The sequence below is a fragment of the Monodelphis domestica genome, chromosome 2, assembly GCF_027887165.1.
Source record: "Monodelphis domestica isolate mMonDom1 chromosome 2, mMonDom1.pri, whole genome shotgun sequence".
Taxonomy (NCBI): Eukaryota; Metazoa; Chordata; class Mammalia; order Didelphimorphia; family Didelphidae; genus Monodelphis; species Monodelphis domestica.
Genome location: NC_077228.1, coordinates 326,695,281 through 326,717,584, shown reverse-complemented (window position 1 = coordinate 326,717,584; position 22,304 = coordinate 326,695,281). Strand labels below are relative to the sequence as shown.

At 34.5% G+C, this 22,304-nt stretch overlaps 1 protein-coding gene across 5 annotated transcripts in view; it reads left to right on the top strand.

Moving 5' to 3' along the window:
* The window catches only part of COL12A1 (collagen type XII alpha 1 chain), a 141,095-nt gene that overhangs the window by 95,241 nt on the left and 23,550 nt on the right, over positions 1 to 22,304 (top strand). For all 5 annotated transcript variants that reach the window (XM_056818506.1, XM_007484206.3, XM_007484203.3 and 2 more), the window contains 14 exons: positions 210 to 329; positions 1,455 to 1,601; positions 3,051 to 3,167; positions 3,337 to 3,483; positions 4,186 to 4,260; positions 5,913 to 6,052; positions 9,903 to 10,026; positions 10,226 to 10,369; positions 12,122 to 12,286; positions 13,743 to 13,781; positions 14,059 to 14,197; positions 15,977 to 16,119; positions 16,423 to 16,532; positions 20,685 to 20,834. In XM_056818506.1, the coding sequence (XP_056674484.1) occupies positions 210 to 329; positions 1,455 to 1,601; positions 3,051 to 3,167; positions 3,337 to 3,483; positions 4,186 to 4,260; positions 5,913 to 6,052; positions 9,903 to 10,026; positions 10,226 to 10,369; positions 12,122 to 12,286; positions 13,743 to 13,781; positions 14,059 to 14,197; positions 15,977 to 16,119; positions 16,423 to 16,532; positions 20,685 to 20,834 (1,760 nt within the window). The remainder of the gene's footprint in view (positions 1 to 209; positions 330 to 1,454; positions 1,602 to 3,050; positions 3,168 to 3,336; positions 3,484 to 4,185; positions 4,261 to 5,912; positions 6,053 to 9,902; positions 10,027 to 10,225; positions 10,370 to 12,121; positions 12,287 to 13,742; positions 13,782 to 14,058; positions 14,198 to 15,976; positions 16,120 to 16,422; positions 16,533 to 20,684; positions 20,835 to 22,304) is intronic.

Below are 22,304 nucleotides of genomic sequence, written 5' to 3'. Positions count from 1 at the left end.
ATCAGTATCCACCTGACTTTTTTGTGACTTTGAATAATTAATTGTTCCTCTATTCTGTACTTTCCCCCTAATGTGCTAAATGTGAAAAAGGGGATGATACTAACTTCTTCTAATGTGTGTGAAAGATGGACAATGCTTTTTACTACCTTTTGCTAATGAAATGCCAATAATACTGTAATAAATTATAAAATATGTTATTTTTTTTTCAGTTGGACTACTCCCTCCTCAGAACATACATATCACTGATGAATGGTATACAAGGTTCAGGGTTTCCTGGGATCCTTCACCCTCTCCTGTTCTTGGTTACAAAATTATCTATAAACCAGTAGGTAAGGAAATATTAGAATAATAAAAAAGAATACATCATGTCTGTTTACATAAGAGTTATGCAGAGGGAGTCAGGCAGACCCTTTTCTTCAGTAACTTACAAGTTCAGGCTGTTAGAGAGAGCTTTTTCAGACCAAGGCCTTATCTTTTGTAATCAAGTACAGATGATATTCTTTTCATCTAAATATATTAAGAGGAAAATATGGCTCGTTTTGCACAAGTATTAAATTCGGTTTGTATAAATACAGAATTGTGATGATAGAAATTTCATTAAAATCATATCTACTATTCGACTGACATAACACATTCATAAGATCAAAAGTCTAGAGTTAGAAGAGAACTCAGAGTCCATCTAATCCAAACTCTTCATTTTGCAAAGAAGGAAGGTTATGTGACTGATCTATGGTCACACAGGTAGTAAGTATCAGAGGCAGGGTTACATCATTCTGCTTATATTACCACTTTAAGTGATTTATGGAAGTTTATTATATATTATAGAAACTTATTATTATGCTTTTATATATTTTTATGAGAATGTAAAATGTATTGACTTAATGTGGTATAGTGGAGAGTATATTTGCTCATGGAGCTAGGATTTCATTGACAGACCTTTGCTAAGCACTTACTACATGCCAGGCATTATGCTAAACTTCCTCTGACGTTTATTAGCTGTGGGAACTTGGTCAAGTTACAACTGCTAGATGCCTATGGATACTTTCTAGGACTTACATTGAATCACAAAAATTGCAGATCTTTTGAGGATGCATGTATGTTGTAGCTGGGCAAAGTTAAAAGGGGAGCACTTTCCATCAAATTGCTTAGTACCACTGCCCTAGTGATGATGGGTCCCAGAAATAGAGCAGAGAGTTAAGGGGGATAAGAGAGAGAGTTTTTTAAAAAATAACTAGACAATTTGGCTTGCTTTATAGACAATAGGATTGCTTTATATTAAATTCTGTTCTCCATCAAATATCATTATGTATAAGAATCATTATGTATCATTAATAAGTAGTGTAAATGATTGTTTGAAGATAGTCTTATAAAGTATTCAGTTATAGATGAAAGACTTTATTAAAGCCAAGAAAAACTTGGATGCTGCTGATGATCTTTTGTGATCCTCCTTCAAGGTTCTAATGAGCCCATGGAAGTATTTGTTGGGGAAGTGACATCATACACACTGCACAATCTGAACCCTAGTACCACGTATGATGTGAATGTTTATGCTCAGTATGATTCTGGGCTCAGCGTACCACTGACTGATCAAGGCACCACATGTGAGTCAAAGATATTTTTATGGTGGTAAGGGAAAAATATATTTAAACCATATGGAGCCAACCTGTTCTAATTTCTTGTTCTCTTTTATTCATTCTCTCTTACCCTCCCCCATTTGTTTTCCTAGGCAACCATTCTGTGTCCACAGATGTTTTGAATGGAGTTAAGCAGATACAGGATGTCCCAAAAGTTTTAGTGCCATTTGAAGTTTAAAAAGCACTAAGACTTTTGGGACACCCTTTATGTCTATGTGTAACTATAGCTATTTAACAAATTAAAGAACTATAAATTAAATTTATAGTTATTTAATTAATTTAGAATATTTTTTCATGGTTACATGAATTATGTTCTTTCCCCTCCTCTTCCCAACCCCCTCCCATAGCCAATGAGCAATCCTACTGGGTTTTACATGTGTCATTGATCCAGACCTATTTCTATATTATTAGTATTTGCAGTAGAGTGATCATTTAGAATCTATATTCCCAATCATATCCCCATCAAACCATGTGATCAAGCTAACTATAGATATTTAAATGTAAGAATTATGGAAGACTAAGAAATATTTTGCTCTTTTTTATCTTCCAATTAATGCTATTATTTGAATTTTTATAGTGAAGTGTTAAAAATGGTTATTTCAAGAATGGACATCTGTAGTTCAGTCAGATTATTGGATCAATTTCTTATCATTCTTATTCAGATTGGGCTCACATTACTGATTTTAATAATTTTTCATAGAATTCCTTTGTGATGGTAGATGTTGGTGTAACAGACTCAAGTATTTGCTGTATGATACTAATAGCTAGTCATTATGAAAACATTAGCATTCTGAAAAATTATTGGTGTCTTCATTTATTAGGGGGCAGCTAGGTGGCTTAGTGGATAGATCTTGGCTTGGAATCAGGAAGACTCATCTTCATGAGTTCAAATTCAATCTCAGTCACTAGCTGTGTGACCCTGGGCAAGTCACCTAACTCTGTTGGCCCCAGTTCCTCATCTGTAAAATGAGTTGGAGAAGGAAATGGCAAAACATTTCAGTATCTTTGCTAAGAAGATTCTAAAATGGGGATATAGAAAGTTGTACATGATGGACAGAATTGAACAAATAGTTTCTCAGGTGCTTTTGTTGAGATAATCAGTAGTGGAAGAGGACCATAGAGCTGATCATACTAGGAAGTAGAATAGAAGAGGGAATTTGGTTCGTTCATGTATGCATGATAAGGAAGTATAATTGATCACCTTTCCAACAGAATGTAAACTTTTTGAAGGCAAAGAGTACTTTTCTTTTGTCTTTTATTCCTTGACACCAAGTAAAGTTTTTAATTAATGCCAGTCAACTTGAAGAAACTTTCACAGTTAATTGATCATGAGAAAAATTTTATTCTGCCACAATCAAATTTGTGGCTTTTGTTTTCTTTTTCATAAATAAGTCTATTTCTTCCCAATTTTCTTAGTATACTTGAATGTGACCGATCTGACAACTTACCAAGTGGGATGGAATACCTTCTGTGTTAAATGGACTGCTCACAGGGCTGCCACCTCTTACAGACTGAAGTTAAATCCATCAGATGGTAAGAGTGGATTTTGTTTTTTAGCTTGATGGTGGACAAGTTCATATAGTAGCTGCAGCCTCAATCTCTGTTAAGTGTGATATTTTGTGACATGAAGTATACAAAAAGCACTTTCATTGAAATTTAGCTACTGAAGACATTAGTGGTTTTCCATTGTTGTCCTACATAGGAACAAGAGGGCAAGAAATCACAGTCCGTGGATCAGAAACAAGCCACTGTTTCAAGGACCTTTCACCAGACACTGATTATGGAGTCACTGTCTTTGTTCAAACACCAAATCTTGAGGGACCTGGAGTTTCTGTTAAAGAACACACAGGTAAGCATATTAACCCTTAAGAAAGTGGCTGCAAAGAATATATGAGGATGTCAGACCATGTTGGATATTTTCCTGACCAAAAACCTCTTACAATTTAAAACATCATTGAACCTAGATGAAGAAGGGATTTTGGAAATCATCTGGGTCAATGCCATAATTTTATGGATGATGAATTGAAACTGAGGAGGAGGCTTGGGAAAAGCTGCTGAAAATAGAAAAACATGAGATTGTGTAAATCCAACTTAAGATGGCCCTATATTCATTCTTTGGATATTTACTCACTGGTTCCAGGGTTACCTAATACAATGTTATTAATATAGAGAATATATGATCCTTTATCACTGCACTGCATCTCTTGTTTGGAGTGATGAAGCAATGTGCATTTCTATCTCTACTCATTCTGAGTGATGGTCAGTGTATTTAAGGGAATTGGGGAGGGACTGCTAAGGGGAAAAAGAGAAGAACACAAGTACTGAATTTGGTTTGCAAGAAATCCCACATACATCTGTGAAATAATGTCCCTAGAGACTGGGACAAATCAAACAAATTCCTAAAGTTTTTCATTGATACTGGACATTTGTCTTCTATTAACTAATTTGTCAGTTAGCAATCTTAACATGTCTCCAAGAGTTTCTTGTTAATGAAATGAAACAGATCACATAGGTAATAATACCCTAATTATTATTATTATTATTATCATAGCGGTTAAGCCAACAGAAGCCCCAACAGAGCCTCCAACACCTCCTCCTCCTCCTACAATCCCACCAGCCCGGGATGGTAAGTAGAATGCATTTCCTTAATTCCCTCCATCTGCCAAATAACTTTAATTTAAAAAATATGATCAGTAATTCACTTTCTTTCTTAAGCTGTGATAATTTCTGTGTCAAAGGATAAGATTTTATTAATTTCATGTTTATGGTCCTCTGAATTCAGGGAATAAATGCCAAAAACCATAGACTATTTTATTAAGCTTTAGATACAATAGCTAACCCTGTACTGGTGATTTTCAAATATCTCAACCCTCCCCTTCATTTAGATACATTGATGTATATTGTTCCAATACCGTGTTGGAATGAATGGGCATCATAAACTTATTTGGCTGAAACTGCAACCTGAATCCCCAAACCTTTGGCAACTGGAATTCCCTGGCTTTAGATCTGAGAAATATTCTGGATTCAGTCCACTTTCACGAAGCTTAAAATCATTTCCATTCATCAGACACTGAAGCACAATTGTCACTTTCATTGAAATTGGAAAATAAATCATTGAATATTCCAAGCAGTTTTCTGCTTAGATAGCTGCTCAAGTTCTTGATCAAGTTAGGTTTAAATGAATTGGCCACTAAACTACATTCTGATAGACCCATTTTCCATGATGCTTTATTTTGTAGAAAGGAAACATTTCATGGAGATTGGTCTGTAAATTCAGCTTAGATGGACCTGCAGCATTATAGCAATGGAAGACAGCCATACTTCAGAGATATATGCTTTCCTCCATGTGGGGATTCCTTCCATTGGAGGAGAGGCTCTCTCCCTGCTTTAGTAGATGGCTATGTGAATTTTGGGGTCTGAAACATTCCAATACTTGGTGGGCCACAATTTGGTATCGCACCTTTCTAAACTTGACAAGACAAGTCTATCACTGGGCCTCTTCTTGAAACTTATCCAATTTGGCAAGACTGACCAGGACTCATATTTCTCTGGCACAGTCTTTGACACTCTGAACTCACCTTCACAATGAAACATTGTTGTAAGATTTTACTGGGAGAAGAATAGCTATAGGAGTATTGTTTAAAAAAATAGTATAGGGTTAAAGGTTTGGTCAAAGCTTTGGATTATGTTGTCTAAGAATCAGTGGAATTTTTAGATTTTCTTTTTTAAGATGAACCAGATTCTTTCACTATATACACTTGTTTTAAGATATTATTTAATTTTATGTATTTTCAAATCTTTTGGTTATGTGTTTTATAAGAATTTGTATATTACCTAAATCTAGAGATTCAAAAATAAACACATTTTTCCACCTTTAGATCCAATTGCATAATCAAGAGAGAAACAATTTCAAATCAGTATTTGAAAAACTCTTGATTTTATAGATGCTTTGGGTGTAATTGGCCTGAGCTTTAAGGCACTAACCTCACTTTGTTTGATTTCTCTCTCTTATCTTAATCCTAGCTTGTGCCTTAGAACTTTTATGAGGAAGGAGAGCTTATTTTTATATTTTTATATTATTAATATTATTATAACATGCACATACATATGTGAGTATATATGTACACATGTACACAAATGCATTTATTAATTTCAGGAAAATGCCTGAGAGCATGTGAATGATAGCAGGTAGATAATCAAGATGAACTATTTGTTTTTTCATTATATTATCCTATTTGCATGAAAAACACTAGATCTGAGGTTGCTTTTCTTTTTTAGTATGTAAAGGTGCCAAGGCAGATATTGTATTCTTGACTGATGCCTCTTGGAGTATTGGTGATGATAATTTCAACAAAGTTGTGAAATTTATTTTCAATACTGTGGGAGCCTTTGATCTGATTAGTCCTGCTGGAATTCAGGTAAGTAATTCTACAGAATTTTGTGATTTCATTTTAATGAGCTCTGATTCCTTAATATGCCATAACCATCTTTTAAAAAATGTGTAACAGGCAGGTAGGTGACTCAGTGGATTGGGAGCCAGGCCTAGAGATGGGAAGTTCTAGGTTCAAATCTGGCCTCAGACACTTCCTAGCTGTGTGACCCTGGGCAAGTCACTTGACCCCCATTGCCTAGCCCTTACCACTCTTCTGCCTTAGAACCAATACATAGTATTATTTCTAAGATAGAAGGTAAGGGTTTAAAAATGTATATTCTACTTTTAAGTAAATAACTTTCCAAGATATATTATGCTTTGATTTTATTGTCTGCAATGGCCCACTTTCACACATGGAATTTGAATGATTCTACTTTGCTAGTGATGTATTGGAGAACTAGTGAGATTCCTAGTTTCAATTTCCTATTTAAAATGCCTAACTGTAACATGTCATACCATTTTTGAGATAATGAAATAGGTTTTCCATAAGTATTAGTACTCTACCATTTACTTTAAGGATTGAGTTTCTGGAACCCTATTAATATCCTTGGTCATAATTGATTCAAGAGTTCATTTCAGTTAATGTTTTCTTGAAGGATTTTTTTTGTTTGTTGAATTGAAAATTTCTCATTGCTTTGATAAGTCTTTAATTCAATCACTTACTATGCTAGGCATGAATTAAATTATTTCATAGTTATATTAGGGTAATTGTATAAAAATGTATACATTTCTTATATCCTTTGGAATTGAAAGAAGGAGCTCCTTTTCTATATAACAAGAAAGATTTTAAAGAATTCATTGTTTTTCTCCATTCCTTCCTCCCTACCTCCCCACCCCCTATTCATTGCCTTTCATATTTTGGCAATCTGTTTTTCTTACTTTTGGTTACTAAGGGTCATTATAAAAATGGAGACATCTGACACAAGCCACAAATATTTTCATAAACAAATTTGTGACCAAGTTTATTTTTTAGAGGACAAAATGTTAAGGGTCTAGCCCTTGGCCAAGAGTCTTTCTTGAATCAACTTTCTAGGGCATTGGCTCCTCCTCCAATGTTAGATCCAGGGGACTTTGTCATTGGAACCAAGGCTATTTACTTTGGATATTCTTCTAAACTTTCCTGACCTTTGAACTTTCATTCTACCTTATGAGGCTTCTGAGCCCTTTTGGTTCCTGAGCTAGCTTAGTTCCTTTAGTTCAGTAATACATGATACCTGGTCCCTAATTAGCTATCCTTCTTCACTTGTTGCTGCCTCTGTAATTGCCCAATATCCTGTCTGCTTCTTCTTTGATTCTTGCCTCCTAACTTCACATATTTGAAACCATGTGAATGTGTTTTCTTAGATTTATAAGTGAAAAAAGATTTTCACAAATCAAAAATATTAGAACAGGTCAAGATATTTAAAAGTATGTATAAAAACATCTGTTTATTCTTAGACCAATACCAAAGATTTCTAACCTCATATTTAACTAATGTATCCTTGTCCTAGTATGACCTATGATATCTCCAAACTGGAAGTGATACATTAACATTATTCATCTCCATAGTGGCCCCAGACAAAAATGTTGGCCTTACCTTCAGAACATTTCCATGAGAAATGACAGATTTTGGAATTTACCCTCTTGGAATATCTGTATTGGGCTCATTAGAAGTCTTCCAGTCCCATACTTACTCTTAGACAACCAGAAAGCCTCAGGATAGCATAGTGGGTTTTGGGCATTCTGCCCTTGTTATTACTTAATCCCATAGGTAACTTTTTTCCCACCTGATCAAGAATTAATAAAGAAATAAATATGCTAGTAGCTCTCCTGTCTAAGAATATTGGGATAATTTGATCCAACATACACATGTCTTAGTCTCATCTTCAACTGTTACCAAATATATTTAAGTGGAAAAGCTAATAGTTGTAATAATAGCTTGGGAGCTAATTGTAGGCTAGATTTGTTCAACTTTTTCACAATAAAACTTCATAAAGGTGGCATAAAATACTTGCTTGTAAGTAAAAAAAAATCAATGAATGGTCAGTATGATCACACTCAGAATTACAATTTTATATCGTTGTGATGGAGGAACATACTTGAACAAACAGGACACTGGAATTGGGAGTCAGGCTGTTTGAATTCCAATCAGCTTTCTCATTTCTAAGTTATGACTTTGAGAAAATCCTTTGATATCAAAGGAACTTAGTGTTTCTCATCTTCATAGAGAATGGGACAATACTTAAAATCTTTTTATGTACATGGACTTAAAATAGGGAATATATTTATATATGTATTTGTGTTTTACACACATATGTGCATTGTGTATATAAAGATGTGCATATGCAAAAGAAAGTGGATGATAATTGATAAAGTATTTACATGTATCATGGACTTAACAAGAGGGAACATACATAGTGTGTATTTATACATATCTACTTATGAATGGTCACTGAAAGGTATTGTGAGGAAACAAAATATCATCATAAGAATTAGTAACATTATTATTACTATCCAACAAGTCCAAAAGACTTTATTAAATGCTTACTATGTGCCAGATATTATACTAAGTTCTAGGAATACAAATGCAAGCAGAAATATAGTTCCTGTACTCAAGTATTTTATATTTTGAATGGGTAAAGACAAAAGACAATTTTCCCCCATCCCCCTCCTCCTCCTCCTCCCCCTCCTCCTCCTCCTCCTCCTCCTCCTCCTCCTCCTCCTCCTCCTCCTCCTCCTCCTCCTCCTCCTCCTCCTCCTCCTCCTCCTCCTCCTCCTCCTCCTCCTTCTTCTTCTTCTTCTTCTTCTTCTTCTTCTTCTTCTTCTTCTTCTTCTTCTTCTTCTTCTTCTTCTTCTTCTTCTTCTTCTTCTTCTTCTTCTTCTTCTTCTTCTTCTTCTTCTTCTTCTTCTTCTTCTTCTTCTTCTTCTTCTTCTTCTTCTTCTTCTTCTTCTTCTTCTTCTTCTTCTTCTTCTTCTTCTTCTTCTTCTTCTTCTTCTTCTTCTTCTTCTTCTTCTTCTTCTTCTTCTTCTTCTTTCTTCTTCTTCTTCTTCCTTCTTTCTTCTTTCTTTTTCCCCATGACTTTTTTTTAGAATTGATACTAAGCATTGATTCCAAGGCAGAAGAGCAAGTAAGAATCATGCAATGGGTATTAAGTGACTCACCCAGGGTCACACAGCTAAGAAGTGTCTGAGGCCATATTTGAACCCAGGACTTCCCATTTCCAGATGTGGCTTTCTGTCCACTGAGCCACCTCACTGCCCCTGGACTTCCTTCTTAAAATAGAGGTACTGGGAGGACCGAGATAATTAGAAGGAGAGATTGTAGGGTTGGAGGGAACCTCCAATGTGAGAAGTGTTGCAGGGATAAAATGAACTTTCAGGGTGAAGAAATATCTATTGCATGGAAGGGAAAGCTCTGTGGAGAGTTAGCAGTATAGCCTGGACAGAAAAGAAGAACTTAATAAAGAATAGAATAGGATCATAGGTTTAAAGTTGGATGGAATCTTAGAATTTGCAGGATCTATGAGATGGAAGTGGGGTGGTCTAGGATTCATTGCTTTGAATCTTTTACAAAAGAAGAAAATGAGGCCCAGAGAGTTGAGTGATTTGCGTAAGGTCATATAGTGGTAGAGCTGAGATTTGAACCCAGATCTTTTGACTCTAAATCCAGTGCTCTTTCCCTCTGTGCAATCCTGACTTAAGAAGTAATATCATCTAGAAAGCATGAATAACAAAATGACATTTTGTTTATCGTGTAATGTCAGGTAGAATATGCTGACTCTTTTAAAGTTATTACTAGGATTGTTTAAAGATACAAAAATTAAAGGGACTTGTGGTGAAATCATACTTTCTTCCAGGTTTCATTTGTTCAGTACAGTGATGAAGTAAAATCAGAATTCAAATTGAATACCTATGCTGACAAGGCTCAGGCACTTGGGGCTCTTCAAAATATTCGGTACAGAGGTGGAAATACAAGAACAGGTAACTAGCTGATCCACATTGTTTTTTAATGATGATGCACTCAAACTGGCAAATTCATTCTTTTTTTTTTTTGCATTTACTTCAATAGTTGTCTCATTGTATAGTCACTTTTAATAATTACATAGTAAATTTTTGTATTGAGAGGAGGAGTGGAGAGAAGTTCTGATTACTGAAATTTATTTTATATTAAAAATTGCAGGGAAGGCCTTGACATTTATCAAGGAGAAGGTTTTGACTTGGGAAAGTGGCATGAGAAAAGCTGTTCCTAAGGTACTTGTGGTGGTCACAGATGGTCGGTCACAGGATGAGGTCAAGAAAGCTGCTTTAGTCATTCAACAATCTGGTAAGCAAATGCGATCATCTCTGGTACATTTTCTCTCTTTTTATGCTTTTCTTAAACATTTGAGTCACTTAAGTGCATATAATTATAGAAAAAGACTTAAAATGTCTATATTTCATTGAATTTTTTATGTTGAGAGGCAATGTGGCATATTGAGTAGAAGACCTACTCTGGAATTAAAAGAAATCAGATTGTATATAGATTGGCTACATATATAAAACCACAGAACATTCACTTAACTGTCCTAGGAAACTCCCTAAGATTGGAGTTCTTACCTTTTTTTGCTTGTTTCATGGATCCTTCTGACAATCTAGTGAAGCCTTTCTACCCTTACTTGGAATAATAATTTTAAATAATTGAAAGAAAAGATAAAACAATTTCCTTTGGGGTACTCTTCATAAAGAGTGCGATTAACCTCCCACTTGACCCTCCAGGCTGTATATTCGAGCTTTAGAACAGGAGTTCATAACCCTTTTTATTCCCACAATCCTTTGGGTATTGAGATGAAGCCTTTGGATTCATCTCAGAATATTTTAAAATACATTAAATACATTGGATCACAAAGGAAAATGATATTAAAATGCGGTTTTCAAAATGTTAAAACAAACAAGTTCATGAATCAAGTATCAAGAATCAAGAAATAATAGTGGGGTTTCAAGGAAGATAACACTGGGACAGACTGTTCAACCAGAGGTATACTCTTGAGCATTCCTATCATGATACTTTCAAGCTCCGTGCTGCATGATTTATTGTAAATGTTCAAGAACTTTCACTAAAAAAATAGGGAAGACCTTTAATAGATCTACTTTGCACTGAATACTGTGGTGAAATGGACTTTTTGTGTAGCATAGCACTAATGTGGCAAATCTGAAAAGTGACTTATCATCTAAAATTTAACATCTATACACATTAACAACTTCTGCCAAATTTGCTTTAGGATCAGGTATTACCTAGCTTATCCAAAGAATGCAAATATGAACTTTTTTCATTAGTGAGATTCCTCATCTGATCATCTTTTAATATTTACTGAAGCTAGTGACTACCCCTCAAAAACATTTTTATTTCTTTCAGATGAATGTCATTTTATTGTTGGTCATAAATTATTCCACAACTTATTTGGTTGGCTCTTTCACATGAGACTGTTTCCTGATGGGAAATTCATTCTTTTCTTTTCTGTTTTTGGAATGGAAGTCAGTCATCTCTAGTTTTTTTTTTTCACATTAGCCTAAGTAAATGAAAATTTACAACAAGTGGAATCATTCCATTCCATCCCATCCCATTCCATTCCATTCCATTCCAAAGGTAGCCAAGTCCTATTCTTGAGCCTGAGGAAAAGCAAGAATTGGGAAAATTCATTTCATATAATCTAAGGCTTAGAAAGAACTGATTCTTAGTTTCTGAGTCATAGTATGCTCTAGATTTTATATAAAAAACACATTACTTTTAAGGTGGTTGCGAAACCCTGCATGTATCCAGCAATTATATTTACAGATGAAAAACCCATGTTATATGAAACATTTTTACTAATAAAAACTCAAGTTAATTGTTAGTTTTTAGGATTAGGAAATCTAATGAATGTAATATTGAGAAACAGATGAGAGGAATATTTGAAAAAAGGCACATGAATTTTAAAAAAGTTAACTTCAAATTTAATGACTCATATACAGTAAATATGATATTTTTCCTCAGTAAATTTTCTAATTATAATTGTTAAATCATCTAAGTCCTAATGGAAAGACCTTATTCCTTCTGCAGGTTTCAGTGTCTTTGTAGTTGGTGTAGCTGATGTGGATTATAATGAACTTGCAAATATTGCCAGCAAACCAAGTGAACGCCATGTTTTCATTGTGGATGACTTTGAGTCTTTTGAGAAGATTGAAGATAACCTAATAACTTTTGTTTGTGAAACTGCCACTTCAAGTAAGTAATAATGATATGGCTAATGTATTTCAAGGCCAATAATATTTTTCAGTAGTACAGTGCAATTCAGAATACAGGACAATTTTACAAAGAAGTCCTGGTAATATATGCAATCCCCAAGTGAATAAGTAGATTTTAGATAAATATGTTTTCCCTACTTCTAATGAATCATTTGTTTTTAAATTGAGATCATTCTAAATATGTTTGTCAAAAAGTAGTTTTTTAGCTTTGGAGATGATTCATTCTTTTATGGAAAAAAGAGCTCTTTTCTATATTCTTTTCCCACCATTCTGACATCCTATGATCTTTGAATATTTTATCTGTGGCCTAGTACAGTCTATATACAAAAAATACTTCTGTGAGAAGAAAGAATGGTTTTCCCATTAAAGGTAAATATATATTGGTTCTTGTCTATGCCAACATATAGTTTTACTTTTGTTTCAAGAGGGAGTGATTGATATACAACCTCACTCATGAATCCAAGAACAATGAAATTGATACTTGCTTTTTATGAATTGAGATATGAAAACCTCTGGAAGTTTATGACATCCTCAAGAACCAAAGACCTACTTGTTTCAAAATTATTTCCATAGTATTTGGTTCTAAGATTAAGCCCTTACCTATCATCATTGGATCTTTTGTTTTTAGAGCCTGAAGAAACAGAGCTCATCAATCTCTCCTGGTTTTTAGATTTGTTTCTCCATCAGATACAGTAGAAAAACATTTCTTTTACAATCCAGAAAAAACTGACTGTGGATGGGGCCGTCACAGCCTTGGCAGTAGGAAATGAACTTGAAGAGAACTGTGGAGGTCACAGTATCCAAAGTACTCTAGAATCCACATTCTCACGCACAGCTCTCTAGAATCCCTTTAAAACTGCTGAAAGGAGATTATTTTCAGGAAAGGAATGAAGGAAGGAAAATCTCACTTCTCATCTACATTCCATGGACCTAAAACAACTTTCCTGGAAGAGTTGTTATTTACTTCAGTTAAAAAAAAAACCTTCTGGAGGCAAGATCTAAACATGATGTAGTCTTTTTTGAGCCCTGGGTCATATACCAGAACTCTTCAATGCTATATATTTGACCTTGACAAGTCACATTTTTTTCTGGGTCTCAATTTCCTAATCTGCAAGATGAGAAGTCCTGACTAGATGGCCTGAGAAGTTTCTGCTAACTAGTCTTTTCTGCTCTGTGATACTTAAGAATACATTAAGATGACTATAAAATAAGACTTTATGAAAACATTTTCAATTAGAATTCCTCTGCAAGGGTAACAAGATTCATAAGATATGAATAGGTCAAATTGCTGACATCTAATTACCATTTTGACAAGTATATGTCGTGTCTCACGTATAACCTTACTAGACATTGATGTTACATGTGAACATGTACATATTTTGCTATAGACAAAATGCATGTCTAATAATAATTAGAGATATTCTAATTCATTTCAGGCTGCCCTCTCATTTATTTGGATGGATATACTTCACCAGGTAAAAACTTATATTGACATTTTCTGGCTTGGGCTAATTATTTAGGAATTTATATAGATGAAATTGAAGATCTGGGAAAGTAGGTAAATTCCTTCCATTGATGCTATATACCTCCATGGTTTCGATTCCTGGTGGGATTTTTGTCCATAGTTTATAAAAATTCTACCCAAATATCTAGTGACCTTCCTTTGTCGTTTCAGTGTTTAGGGATTTAGCCATAAGAATGGAAAGTACATTTCTATTTATTTTAGTAATTGTCTTTTGGTCTATTGCAAAGGTTTCAAGATGCTGGAAGCCTATAATTTAACAGAGAAGAACTTTGCTACTGTACCAGGAGTGTCCCTGGAGTCAGGATCTTTTCCCAGCTATACAGCTTATAGGCTCCAAAAGAATGCCTTCGTGAATCAGCCTACAGTGTAAGTTTACCAGCGAGGGATTTTTTCCCCTGCAGGATGAAGGGTGGGAGGGTCAAATGAAGGAAGGGTTTCTTCATGTTTCTTGGAAGCTACAGTTCAAAATGAAAAGCCTTCACTCCTTCCTGAAGCCTACAGAACCCTGACCTGTGGCTTACTTGAGTCTGACAAACTTTGGTTGTTGCAGACAACTTGTACAAGTTTGTTATGGTTTATCCTCTTCCTGTGTAGACATGGTGACCTTATGTCACCACTGAGAATTTGCTGGAGGGTCTTTTCCATTTTGATTACTGTGCTTGTGGTTTTGGCATCAAGAATGAGCATCTCTACCCTGAAGTTTTAGCTCACCCCAAAATTAAAGCCCTCTTTGGTGCCACTTGGTTGGTTACTGTAAAATTCAAGACTAGCATGAGGGTCATCCTTTCTTTATTCAGGCTGAATAGTTTAGATGAAGAGCAACAGTTATACCAGGAAAAAGTAGTTTTTATCATTGCCATGGCATACTAGACTTGATTAATTTTTTCCAGTCTAACATGAGGCTATTCTTTCTTTTTAGTATTTTAGCTTGCTAAAGGAATAGGGGCTGTGATAATCTAGGTCTTCCATGGGCTGACAGTCTGTGGTTAATTTCTATTGGACACAATTGAAACAATTTGTTGGTTAGCCCTAGATTTTGTTATTTCACTTGGTGAAAGTTTGCACCTGGCTAACATGGCCACCAGAAATAGGTTTCCTGTTTATTAAAATGAAAAGTTTTCATGTTGGAAAATTGCTTGCTTGGTATCTCCAAGAGAAGGCAGAACAAGTAGAAACATAACTTTTTGAATTTTGGGACCTAGGTGGAAAATGAAAGATGAAATTTAAAATGCACTAGGAATGCTGATGACAAACACATTAAAATGAGCTAATTTTCTTAAAGAAAGTGGTAACAGCATTATTATGCTTTAGCACCTCCACATTCCTCTTTTATCATAGAACTGTCTGGCTTAACTTTCTAGACTGTGTCCAAAGTCAAAGGAAAGTCACTTTTCTTATTCAGACCTTAATTTATTCATCTTTAAAATGAAAGGATTGGTTTAATAGTTTTTGAAGTCCAAGGTCATTTGTCCAGGGTCACATAGTTATTGAATGTCTCAGTCAAGATTCCAAGTGCACACTTCTATCCACTATACTACATTGAATACTCTACAAAATGACCTCAAAAACAACAATTATGCTGATACTTTATTTAATGCTATTTTTTGTAGAAAAGCATTTGTGTAAGGTTGTTTGTCCTGAGTATCAGCCAAATTAGTTCAGTTATTAAAGGAACTCTTCCTCCTCTTACTATTTCATTCTTCCCTTCCCTTGCCTTCCCTTCCCTTGCCTTGCCTTGCCTTCCCTTGCCTTGCCTTCCTTTCCCTTGCCTTGCTTTCCCTTGCCTTGCCTTGCCTTGCCTTGCCTTCCCTTGCCTTGCCTTCCTTTCCCTTGCCTTGCTTTCCCTTGCCTTGCCTTCCTTTCCCTTCCCTTGCCTTCCCTTCCCTTGCCTTGCCTTGCCTTGCCTTGCCTTGCCTTTCTTTCCCTTCCCTTGCCTTCCTTTGCCTTGCCTTGCCTTCCCTTCCCTTGCCTTGCCTTGCCTTCCCTTCCCTTGCCTTCCCTTGCCTTGCCTTGCCTTCCCTTCCCTTGCCTTCCTTTGCCTTGCCTTCCCTTGCCTTGCTTTCCCTTCCCTTCCCTTCATGAAATCCTAATTCCAAGTCTTAAAAATTATGCTTGATAAGAGGTGCTTTGTGGTTCATTTAACAGAGACCTACATCCTGACGGCTTACCACCATCTTACACGATTATCCTGTTATTCCGACTTCTTCCAGAAAGCCCCAGTGATCCATTTGCAATTTGGCAAATAACAGATAGAGACTACAAGCCTCAAGTTGGAGTGGTTGCTGATCGTAAGGAGGATTTTACTTAATGATAAAACTCATGAATAGAGATTTTAAGTTGTTTATGATAATTTTCTTTTTTCTCTAACCAATTTCATTTGGTGCATGATTTCAAATCTAAAGTTTTGAAAATCTAGAGTATATCAGCAGCATTTAAACATCATTTCCAACCATTGCAGTGTTTTGAACTGTTGCCAACAATTATGATTTTGCTAAATCTCAATAACAAAAATTCTTATTCATGTGCTTAATTGATTTCATGATGGATAACAGACTTTTTTAATAATCCGACTAATTTTGTGTTGACTACAGCTTCCAGCAAGACATTGTCATTCTTTAACAAAGATATGAGGGGCGAGGTTCAGACAGTAACTTTTGACACAGATGAAGTGAAGTCACTGTTTTATGGAAGTTTTCACAAGGTAAACATATACAGTTACATAAGTGTTATTTTTCAGAAGAGAATGTGACTTAAAATGTACCTCATTTCTCTTTGGAATTTCATGGATGCTCATAATGGGTTGGCAGTTGTAGCTATGTCTAAATCTAGAACTGGCATTTCTTTTTCTGGGACTATTGACTTTTAATCTTTTTTAAAAAGCATATTAGTCTGCTTCTTTCCCATTTACGGAAGGGTGGTGAATGTCTGAAGAGTAGTTCAGACATTTTCTGGTTAATTCAAGGAAATATTAATAAATACAAAAGGAACTTTAAAAGTTTTAAAAAAGAATTGTGATTTCCCCCCACAAACACAATTATTCTTCCAGCTGCGTCAATGCTCAGTTTATATGGCAGCAGAGCTGATAACCACACAGAAATATTTTGTCTAAAGTTCTGAGGATGCATATTTCTTGTCTGTCTGGTTGTCAGAATTAACAATCTAAAGTCTTTCAGTATGTAAGCACAGAGCAAAGAGAGAAAGATTTGTTAGGTTTGTGTGGTATAGACAAAAGATTAGTCAAAAGTGAAAGAAATGGAATTTGGAAATATTTTAAAATGAAAATAAAAATGAATAAGGAATCTGTCATTTTTATGATCCCTATCCACACTCTAAAATAAATGAGAATACCTCCTGTTTCACTAGCTGTGTAAAATTCCTTAAGTATGGTGTACAGAATGATCCCAACCATAAAATATTTGCTATTTCTAGTCAAATGTGATTCCAAAGTGAAAATTGAAGCACCTTCCTCTAGTGCTTTGGATACTTCTTACTCCTCTATTGCCAAGAAGATATCTTGTTTTATCAGAGTGAATATATCTATAACCATGTCTCTATCTATCTGTCTGTCTGTCTGTCTATATATCTTTCTTGAACACTCATGAATGAGATTCTCAAATTTTCTTTAGTGATATTTGAATAATCTTCTGTGTACAATTAGGACCCCTCATTAACAAGGGTCCCAGAGTAAAATAAAGGGAGAAATCTATGAATATAAATATCTATACTGGGTCTTTCTGCTTTTCTATGTATTCAGCAATTTCCTGGCACTTATAATAAAGCCTGTTCCTGCTAATGCCTCACCAGGGAAGTACATTTTATTTGGCTTTTGCTATTGGCGTTAGCACAGCACTCCTTGGTGAATGATGTTGAACCTGGCAAATTTCATAAGAAGCCATTTGGTATTTGGATTTGTCCATTAAACTTATATTTGTGTATCTTGCTGAGATGGACTTTTAAAAAGAATGTTTTTCTAACCACACTTATTCTAGACATTTGATGAGATTGCAATCTTCTCATAATTGACTACTGAGTATTTAGAAGTGGGGTTATTGCTTAACTTTGTGGTTTTTATGGAATAGCTCTTTTTATGTTACATACCCATGTTTTATTTATTCTAGATCACAAAGACAATATTAATATTAATTCAGAGAGCTCTAAGGTGACAGAAACAAAAGTTATTTTTTACTATTTTCTGTATTGGCAGGGCATAAAACTTAGTTGGCATTTTTTTGGCATAATTTTTGTTCCAAAATTATAAAAAGGTCATAAAATGAGTTGTAAATGATAAACAAAAGTATAGAAATATGACTGAATATACAATTATAGTGCTATCAATTGTTTATTAGAAAGATAGAAACATTTCTTCTGAACATTTGTTTAAGAAAACTTTGTATACCTGTGACAACCTGGATGCTACCTATTTCATAGGGTTTTTGTGTGAAAAGTTCTTTGTAAACCATGAAAGGCTTTTAAAATGTGAATTATTATTATCAGAGGCATATGAAATACAAAAATCATTAGGATAATTGACCAGATAGCACCACTTTGAACTTGACACTCAATGCTTCTATTAGTCACTTTTCTCATAGTTTAACTTAATTTTGTGTATGTAAAAGAGAATTTATATCACATAAGTATATAAGAAATTACTATTTGACAAAATCATTCAGTCCAGTGAAAGGAATAAATGTAAGGAATAAATCATGAATTATCCAAGTTTTTTTAGAGATAATATAATAAGCAAGTTCAGATTTTTCAAATATGTTAGTGCTTGAGTGAACAGGTAGTAAGATAGTTTTGTTGATGGTAGGCCCTAGAAAGGCAAATTTCTTGCTGATAATTAAATATCGGTTTTAAAATATTACCATTGAACTTAACAAAACTTGTTTTTTATGGAAGGCTTACTAATAGATCATATTAAAATGTAATTTATTTTCTGATAAGAAGTGAGTATACATAATATGAGTATCTAAACATATTGCAAGTATTTGTTACTACTTTTGCTTTTGCACCATGACTTTATACCTAGAAGGGACCAAAGAGGTAATTTCATTCAACAATCTCATTTTATAGATGAGGAAACTGAGGCCTAGAGAAGTTGAAGAAGACTTGCCCAAATAACAGATCTGGTAGATAAATGGTTCTAATCAAAGTCCTTTAGATCATGAGAATTTATAAAAACTTCAAAATACTTGAATTTCAAATAATTTCCTTTTTTGAAATATCTTAAATTAATTAATCTTATTATTGAAATAAGTACTAGCCATAGGAAAAGCATACATTTATAATCTTTATCAGGCTAAATTAATGCCCTGATGACAAATTCATATGAAAAAAGTATTTACTGTTTAAATAAGAATTTAAAATTTTCTGGAGATTACCCTTCTACTTACTGACTCAGAACATTTAAAAGAATTTTTGTATCTTTCAATTTAGTGCTAGAATTTAAAAGTAGTCATCAAGTGCTTATTTGTGTTATAACAGGTGGAAATATTGAACATAACTATAGGCTCCAAGAATTATAACCACACTCATACCTTTCTAATGTCGTTTAATAGTTTGCCTCACTAAAGTTGACCAGCAGTATTAGCATACTTGATTTTTAAAAAAGATTGAGTACTAAGATTGATTCTTCAGCTAAAGAACTATGAGAGGTTGGGTATTATTTCTTCATTGAATGGGGGCGGGGGCTAAAAGCAATGCTTAGGAATGAGAAAGTAAGGAACAAAGCAGAGTAAAGGGAAATCAATGAGAAATCAAATGAAATTACTTTGTTTTGAGCTTCTTTTATTTTTAATGTTGTTTTTGTTGATTTTCATCTTTACACTGCAGTTATTCTTGGATATAGACTCCCTTCTTACTCAGCCACGAGAATGGATTTTATTTCTTTTATCAAAGAAAAGCAGTTAACCAAAAACAACTTATATAGTGACCTGACAATGTAGGCAATGATTTATCCCCGTAGTCCTCCACTTTTATGCTTAGACATTGAGGGTATAATTCATTGGATATTCTTTGAATTGCATTTTTAATGAATAAAATTATGGATGTAGTGCTAGACTTGGCTTTGTTCTTCATGATCTGTTTTGACTACAGTCACATCTCAGGCCATTTGGTTCTCTCTCCTTATTTTATGATGAGGAAACCAAAACCCACAGGGGTTCACTGAGTTGCTCAAGTTCACACAGTGGTAGTATTTGAATTCTGAACTTTTGACAGCTCAGTGTTCTTTCCAGTGTGCCATAGAATAGATTTGATGTGGGATATTACAGAGTTTAAATATCACTCGTGTCCTTTTGATCTATTTGAGAGCTAGTCAGATTCATGGAAGAAAGACCTTTGGAGATTTGTGTTCTAGTTCTAGTTCTTCCAGGGGCAAGTAGATGGCACAATGAATAGAGTGCCAGATCTAGAGTTAAAATGATTCCTCTTCATGAGTTCAAATCTAACCTCATACACTTATTAGCTATGTGACTTCTGGCAAGTCATTTAAACCTCTTTGCCTCAGTTTCCTTATGTGTAAATGAAATGGATGAAATCAAACCACTCCCGATTCTTTGCCCAGAAAACCCCAAATGGGGTCATGATGAGTTGGATATGCCTATAAACAATTGAACAATAACCATAACCAACACCTAGTTCTTCCACTAGTTATGCCACTAAGAAAGTCACTACCCTTCTCTGGGCTTTGGTTATCTCATTTGTAAAGAAAGAGCAAGCAATCAAACCAATGATGCTTCAGAACTCTTACCCTCTAACATTTTCTGAATCTTAGTAGAGCACATAGTTTTTCAGTAAAACAGATAATATGACAAAACAGTCATGTAATCATTAAATGCATCTTTCTCTTTAGGTTCATATTGTGGTTACTTCAAAAAGTGTTAAGCTTTATATAGACTGCTATGAAATAATAGAGAAAGACATCAAGGAAGCTGGGAACATCACAACTGATGGTTATGAAATTCTTGGAAAGCTTATTAAAGGTGAAAGGAAATCAGCTGCGGTAAGTAGCATGTCTCCATTTCATGTGGTGCCTTGGTACATTTTAATGTGGAAATTGCTTTTCATTGTCACTCAGTGAATACACATTTGGAAGAATTTTCAGTGGGGAAAATGTGCTGTGGATAAAGCAGTGAACTCTCTTTAATTGTAGCATACTACCTCAGATCATTAGGTAGCACAGCAAGGCAAAATCTCCAAACATTCCCAAGTTAGGTTGTGCCATGACTTATTGCAAAAATTCCCCAATTAATTGAAATTAAGCTTTACCATTGCCTTGACTCCAAAAGATAATCCTAGCTAATAAAAGCTACATGGCTATTTTTTCATTTTATGTAAGTGTGTCTTTAATATTATGGAGAATCATTTTTAGATTTTTATTAAGCTCTAATGTAGCTTCACAAGAAGCTATCTTTGAAGAGTGATCATTAAAAAAAACCCCTTACCTTCTGTCTTAGAACTGATACTAAATTTTAGTTTCAAGGCAGAAGAGTTGTAAGGGGTGGGCAATTGGTAATTTTTTACTGACATTACTACCAGGGAAAAGGAGGAGGCTTTGTTGAGTTCCCAAGACAAGAATTATTATTTTTCATGTGGATTGTGGCTTTTTCTTTTAAGTCTGTTTTAATATTATATTTTTATCATTAAAATGATAAAATGACCTCAGGTTCTTGAAGCATACTATATTAAATTTATAATAAATTTAAAAGAACATGTATATTGCTTGAAAAATAAATTTACCTTGGATGCAATTGGTTTCTCTGAATTACAATGACACAGAGAATATGCTCTCTGTTTTAAGAATTGAGTAGTGTAGAATTTTGTAATTATGCCTTGACCTGCAAGGCAGCATGTTGCGGTGGATAAGAGAGCTGTCTCAAAGTCAAAATTGGACTGGGTTTAAATCCTGCCTTTGACACAGATTGGCTGTATGTCCCTGGACAAGTCATTGAAGCTCCCAGTGTGTTCTGTGCAACACTTTAACATTCTAAATTGCCTAGAAGGTTCTGATCTTTGTTTGTAAAGGGAATTATCTCATCTGGAAGTTCCTTATAAAATTAAATCATAGCTCAAGTTTTGCCTTATCTTGGAATTGTTTAAATTCTAAATCCTAGTGTTAAAAATAAAACATGAACCTTTTAAAAATGAGAACATGTCACATCAAACCTATATTTTTATTTAAAGAGAATTTTGGGAAAAACTCTTAAAAGAATACATGATCTTTTTAGTAGCTAGAATCAATATCAATGGAGAGATCACAATCTTCCCTAAGAAAGAACCTTGTAATTCTGTTTGCACAGTTAGAGAAATTGGAATCCACTAGCTACTAAAGCTCTTTTTTCACTTCTTGAGAAACATTTCTCTTTGGCCACAAACCATAATCAGGAGCCGGAGTTCATCAGGAGCATTTGGCTTGACTTTTTCCTTCTTCTGAAGTATGGGTGTTTATTTATTTTAAGAAACTGGAGGGAAT